The following is a 6,991-nucleotide window of genomic DNA, read 5'->3' on the forward strand; positions in this document are numbered from 1 at the left end:
GATTTTACGGCTATTTGCATCTCCTGATGACTTGTCTGCATTAGAGGGAGCTGTGGCAAGGGAAAGGAAAATTAAATGTCATTTAAAGCATCACTTTTCAGCTGTTTCCTCTCTTCATCTGTATCATCCTGTTGGATTACTGTATCTTTGCAATAGTCAATAGCCAGTTTGTCTTGTAGCACAGTCAATGTCTGGGCCGGGGAGGAATTTCTAGGTGCTGCTGTCATAAACACATCCTGGAAGAAAGGTCCAGAAAAGAACAGTCACTTGAGTTTTCTATATCCTTAATTTAAGTATTATGACTGTTAGGGGCTTCTAATGTCTTTTCACTGTGGGGACTACGATAATCTGTTCATTTATTTAATGTAAGACCGTCATAAGAGTAAAACATGTTTAGCATGCATAAATTCTCACTCTGGCATTTTTCGCTGTAGCAGTGGAGCACCTCCCAGGGTGGTCAGTGTTATGACGGTGACCTGGAGGTCAGAAACTCCTTATAACTCTTTAATGCCTCCTACCCTTCCTTAGTTCCCTAGCAACAATGTCTCTTTTTTCCTAATATAAATTCCTCATAATTATTCACACTCCTCTTCTTGTTAATTATTATTATTATTAAAGGCAGGGATAGTAGCACCATTTTTTAGGAAGATTTAGGAAAACTGTTGATTCTTTCTGTAGCAAGACCATCTTCAGTTTATATAGAATTCGCTCAAATGTGACTGTTTGGATTGAAATGTTCTTTGATGGGTGTCTGACTTAGGCTGTGCATTGGAAAAAAAAAAAGACTCTAGATGCTGAACAACATAAACCAAAATACTAGTAGCAACTTATTGTCTGAACTCTGTCCATGCTTGTAAGCCTGGGAGAGCTTAAAGTGAGGCAGGGAACCTACAAAAAACAAAGTGTGTCATTATAGAACTAAGCTGTGTATCATAATGCCTGTGCCTAATGGGATGAACTGAAGGTTGCCCCAGCAACCTTAGTTCTTATGTTTTCTAACTTCTGAATGCTTCTCTTTGAGATGCTAATAATAGTCTGTTAACTTGTAATTTTTTTTGCCGAAGCTGATTATGTAACAGCAAAATTGTGCTTGAATTTGAGAGACGTGTATGAGGGCCGGTTTTGTCATGAGCATCTTGCTAGTGAATGTACAATCATTATGTTGATTCACAGTTACAGTTTTTTACTTGTACTGCGGATGCATTTGTGACCTCTTCCCTGTTGTACAAACTCTGTGTGATGTGGAACAAGGAAATAGCTGTCAGAGCAAAAATATTACATCTTAAATAATAGTTTATAGATAACACATTGACACAGTAAAAAGAAGAATGAGGAAGCAATGGCCATCATTCTGAGCCATGGCGGCAGGACACCAACTACCTGGGTGCTATTAAGGACTATTTACAGCTAATGTGGCAGAGAGGAGTTTTAAGGAAAGGTAAGGACAGTGTGCTGGCTTTGGAAAGATTTACAGGGAGCAGGAACTTGCAAAAGAAATAGCAAAAGGACAAATCACAGATACACCAATAAAAAGGAATGCCAGGACTGCCTTTTTCAGCAAGTGGCGCAGCAGTAGACTTTGTGCTATTATGTGAATTAGGAGGCAATGTAAAAAATTGTGTATTCTTGACTGACCCATGTTTGCTCCCCACCTTGCTTCTTGTAATAAAGATCTACTAGTTTTGATGAGTGTTGCCTAGTGCTAATATTGCCAAAATATCTCATCTCATCTCATCTCATCTGGTCTCATCTTGTCTCGTCTCGTCTCATCTTGTCTTGTCATCTCGTCTCTTCATGTTTGTGTCACCTTCCAATTAGATTCCAACAGTTTTAGGTACTTTGGGATGAATCTTCTGTCACCTCAGGCACTTTGCTAGCATAGGCTGCTATAGCGCATCCCCACAGGAATGGCACTTGCATCCCGAAGGCTGCCGTCTGCTTCTTATACTGACTTCTGTAGACTATTGGGTCAAGTAGAGTTGCAGTCTTTACCTTCACTGGCCAGAGTCCAGGATATCGAACAAATAAGACATTCAACCTTTGTTGTTCTTGAAGTAAGTCTCTGCGCTGTGAGGTATGGTTTGTCTAGGCAGGAGATGAGAGTTTTGCTGAAGGACCCTGGAAAGAGCTAAGGACCAACACCTTCCTAGTCCCTACTACCACCTGCCAGACAAACGGGCGCTCATATGCTCCAGGTATGGCTGTCCTGTCTTTGTGGAGCACATATGGACAAAAGCCCAGGGCTTTTGTCAGCAAGTGCGTGCTGGCTCCCATCTTCCCTTTTCAGGTTTTAGCACACTTTTGGAGTGGGTTAACTGTGTCTGTACTATGCAGCACTTGGCCAAGGATCTGTGTGATAGCCAGATAGCCCTAAGGCATAATTGTTTGGGTTGGACGGGGCAGTTAGAGTTTTTTTAGTTCAAAATACCAGAGATGATAACTGCAATTTTATAACTGTCCTGCCAGTCATGTTCCTGCTCCCTGCTGTGGGGAACTACTTCACTTAGTGCCCGGGGAGCCCCGAAGCAAGCTGCCGCAGTCAGGGAGTGGGGTCTGGCAGTAAAGTAGGAATGAGTCAAAAGGAGAAGGGTGGTAAATCCCACCAACTGATGCAATGAGACCCCTCCCTTGAACACCCTCTCCTAGTTGTACACAACTGGATGTGGCTACCCTTTGATAAAGGGTAAAAACATGCATGGGATCAAGGTTAGGAGTTTCAGAGCGTGGTTCTTTTTTTAAATAGTCTGTAAACTTTGTTACACTCAAAATCTTGTTTACGGGCAAAAAGAAGGCACACCTTATATATATAAAACTAAGAATTTAATGTTAGTGTGACTGAAATCTTAGTCTAAACTTTATCATCAGTCCAGATGTAATTACTACAGAAAATAAGAAGTAATTCTGTGAAAAAAAATCAATAATAATAATAATAATAATAATAATGCAGTAAAAATTGTTGCATACAAGCTTCTTAGTTCCTACCCCTTTTCTGGTATTGTTCTCACCCTTCTTCTGATCCTCTGGTTCCCAAGGTTGATGGTTTCATTTTGCTGTCATTGGTGGTGTTGGTGGGGATGTTAGGGCAAGTTGTCAGCATCTGAGGTCCTTCACTGATAAGGATAAGATGTCCATGTTGATGGTTTGTTCTTCACTCTAGGATCCACTTGGAGTTTCTTTTATATGTTAGCTAACACACTTTCACACCTTTCTCTTTCTTCCTTGGTCTGGTGTTCCACATTACACCTGATGTTACTGTATATGATGCTTTTTAAGTGTGCTCGGTACTATTATTTTGTTTTCTTTGTTACCCCTAAACCCAGCTTTGTCCAGTTCCCCTGCCTGCAGGTCTGCATTTCTCTAACTGGCCAGTGGTGAGATGCTTACAGCTGTGGGTTCTCTGATGTCAAACCTGTGCCCCATCTCTCATCATCCCCTGTCTGTACTCCTCTATGCCACATTCCAGGTTTCCTCAGGGTCTCTGTATCATATCAGGCCTGTACTATATCATTAAGTTACAGTTGTAAAACCATGATGGTACGGTACAAAGACAAAAGAAATAAAGCAAATTAGCCGAAGGCCCCTGGTTGATTAGAAAAATTGCTCACGCTCTACCCTACAAACCCTTTATGGTATAGGGAGCAGGGCAGGGTTCGTGCTGCTTCCTTCCAGTGCACTCTAACTCTAGCTTTTTCTTCAGTGTCACTTTTGGATTTTAATACAGTTGCAGATATTTATTCACAGGTGGCTTTTTCGGATTATGTTAATTGACATGTGTGCAACTGCCAAAAGCAATTACCCTTAGATTGCCTTGTCAATGCCTTTGCTGCTGGATAAATGCTTTTATAGACTCATTTACAAAGGGTAATAGTGAGTAGGCTTTGTTTCATGTTTAAAATTAAGAGTTTGATTTTGATTTGGATCTGAATATAATTCTGCTCTGAAAATCTGTTTTAAATTTTGTTGCATAAATCACATCTAATTCATATGTAGCATGGTCCTTGTAGAATAGGGTGCTCTGTTGCCCATTGCCAAGCAGTCGAAGCGGGGAGACAGGCCAGCTGTGTAATCCAGTGGTCTCAGAAGTGGTTGTGATGCTGGGGTTCCTAAGCTCTCTGCTCTCCTCTGCTACCAGCCCACTGTGGGATTATAAAGGAAATGTCATAACTCTGTATTATCTCCACTTGAGTCATAACAATTTGTATTTCAAAGTGAGGCACATTTTCTAAGCATAGAAATGTATCAGTCTGCTCAGTTTTCATCACTTTTAATATGCATCTTCTGGAATGAAAATAATCCCTGAAACCTTGTTAGTAACTGCAGTTTTATGTGGCTTAGCTTGTAGAAAGGGAAACAACACTGAAAGCTGCAGCCTCACATCTCTGCTACAGTTTGTTCTCCTCCAGAAATATTTCTTTTCTGAATTCCTATTGTCACGTCTTAACAAGTAATGGGGCTTTAGAAACAAAAACTGGGGATACTGGGTCAAAGTTTATGGCTGCTTAATTGTTTAATACATAGGAAGCAGATGGTAGAAGTGAATATTTAATTTTTGTAATGAAGGGGAATCATGAGACGAGTCTAGGAATCTCTGTAGAGACTCGTGCTCCTTAAGGTGTTCGTAAGAGATATGGAAAAGGGGATGAACAACAGATAGTGTGATAAAGCTGGGCTTTGCAGTTGAAGAACTAGGAAAACCAGATGAAAACAGCAAGTGGCAGACTTAAAAAGCAAGCAGCAGTTCTTTGCATTAGCACATAGTTGTACCATGGGAGTCCTTGCTGCGGAAGTTGTGCATGCTAAAAATGTGTATGGGTTTCAAAATGACTGAATAAATTTGTGGAGAGAAAGATTTCACTGATATGAAATAAAAAGGACAGCATTTCTGGTTCAAGTCCCTGTGGAAAGCTGAGAGGGCATCCTGGAGAAAGCTCCATAGATACCTGCTTTTGAATACTGTTGGAGAGAGATACTTAGCTAGGTAGACCTTTGATCTGAGCTGAAAGGCACACTCTAATATTCTTCTAAAGAAAGTCAGTAAACCCATGGGAGCTTTCTTCTCCACCCTTTGTTTTCCTTCCCTCTTCTCCTTTAGTATCCCCTTCTTTCCTGTCACAAAGTCAAACACTTTTTCCAAGTAACTCCTTTGCTTTTTCCCATCCATTCCATCCAATGTTATCTGGGATCCATCCTAAAACTGTTCTTGCCAAGGTTTCTAATGTTGTCTCCTTTGTTTGATTTATCAGCTCTCTCTACCTCTGCCTTCTGGGTTCTTGGTCCTGTCTGGCCCTCAGCATCTTCTCAAAAGGATCCTCTTCATTTCCACTCCCACTTTCTGTAAATTTTTCAGAAAGCTTTGTCACTGGTGCCCTTCTGTTATTCCTTAACCTCTGGGTAATATCACTTAGAAATACTCTATAAGGCTCCCTGTAAACAACTGATTAGTGTTTTTCAGCACTCGTGGCTTTGTAGGTGTGGATCTGCTGTCTCCGGGCTCACTGTGACATGCAAGCATTTGAGGCAAGAGCAGCCTTTCTGTGTGTTTGATTAAGGCACTAGAACCCTGTGTGTGTGACATTTAGGTGTATCACAGATAGGCAGTAACAAGGATAGAGCCTAGCATTTTTTGATGCTGATAAACTGCTGTCTTGTATTAGAATCATAGAATCATAGAATTGTTTAGGTTGGAAAAGACCCTTAAGATCATCGAGTCCAACCATTAACCTAGCACTGTCAAGTCCACCACTAACCCATGTCCCTAAGCACCACGTCTACATGTCTTAAATACCTCCAGGGATGGTGACTCAACCACCATTATGAAAGTGACTGCCTTACATTGAAATGATTTATAGACAAAATACTGGTATACTTGGCTTTTGAAACATACCATTGCAGCAAACATTAGTAAGCACATTAAACTTTTATTCTGCTTTGGTTAAATTAGGAAACAAGGTGCTTTGAAGGTTTACATTGGGTATGTTCTCATTTCAGGGCCAAAGTGGACCTTCAGGAGGAAAGGCAGTACCAAGGCCTGCTAAAGCTGTATCTAAAAAACGGGTAAGATCCACAAATCCACAAATCTTAAAAAATGTTTTTCCCTTCTTTATCTACGAGATGCAAACTAGATTCAGTCTGAATGTTCAGTTGGAATTGGTAACATTCCAATTGATTTAGCAGTAAGGGGTTGCTCTAGATTTCCACTGTGAAGGGAATTACACTAGCAAGTTAGAATAAAAACGGCAGCTAAAACAAAGGCACAATTTAAGTAAACTGCAAGATGAAAAGATTAAAATAAAACATTTGGGATGTAAATTCCAAAATATAGGCTGACATAGACTGTGAGAAAACTGCCTGCTTGCTTTAGAATCTAAATTCAAAAGATAGCCCATATTCACTTAATTAACATAGAAATACAAGCATTAGAGAAAATAGCGTTAACTTTTTGACTGTTAGCCTCATGGTAATATTTTTACTGTTGGGCAAAAAAATGCTTACAACATCCTTATTTAATCTACCTTCCTCTTACTTAGCCCCATTGGCATGGACACGTCTTTTAAATACTTCCAGGGATGGGGACTCAACCACTTCCCTGGGCAGCCTGGTCCAATGTTTAACCACTCTTTCAGTAAAGAAATTTTTCCTCACATCCAATCTAAACCTCCCCTGGCGCAACTTGAGGCCATTTCCTCTCGTCCTTTCGCCAGTTACTTGAGAGAAGAGACCGACGCCCACCTCGCTACAACCTCCTTTTAGGTAGTTGTAGAGAGTGATGAGGTCTCCCCTCAGCCTCCTTTTCTCCAGGCTAAACAACCCCAGTTCCCTCAGCCGCTCCTCATAAGACTTGTTCTCCAGACCCCGCACCAGCTTCGTTGCCCTTTGGACACGCTCTAACACCTCAATGTCCTTCTTGTAGTGAGGGGCCCAAAACTGAACACAGTATTCGAGGTGCGGCCGCACCAGTGCCGAGTACAGGGGCACTATCACTTCCCTGCTC

General features: G+C 41.1%; 2 protein-coding genes across 2 annotated transcripts in view; one reads left to right on the plus strand and one right to left on the minus strand.

Annotated features, from left to right (window-relative positions):
• FAM219A (family with sequence similarity 219, member A) overlaps positions 1-3,420 on the minus strand; it is a 114,016-nt gene extending 110,596 nt beyond the window's left edge. The window contains exon 1 of the mRNA XM_009334717.1: positions 3,385-3,420. Coding sequence (XP_009332992.1) covers positions 3,385-3,420 — 36 coding nt within the window. The remainder of the gene's footprint in view (positions 1-3,384) is intronic.
• Positions 3,421-3,528: 108 nt separating this feature from the next.
• Positions 3,529-6,991, plus strand: part of DNAI1 (dynein, axonemal, intermediate chain 1) — a 139,366-nt gene continuing 135,903 nt past the window's right edge. Inside the window, exons 1-2 of the mRNA XM_009334718.1 lie at positions 3,529-3,534; positions 5,989-6,054. Coding sequence (XP_009332993.1) covers positions 3,529-3,534; positions 5,989-6,054 — 72 coding nt within the window. The remainder of the gene's footprint in view (positions 3,535-5,988; positions 6,055-6,991) is intronic.

The sequence above is a fragment of the Pygoscelis adeliae genome, unplaced genomic scaffold, assembly GCF_000699105.1.
Source record: "Pygoscelis adeliae isolate BGI_AS28 unplaced genomic scaffold, ASM69910v1 Scaffold442, whole genome shotgun sequence".
NCBI classification, from domain to species: Eukaryota; Metazoa; Chordata; class Aves; order Sphenisciformes; family Spheniscidae; genus Pygoscelis; species Pygoscelis adeliae.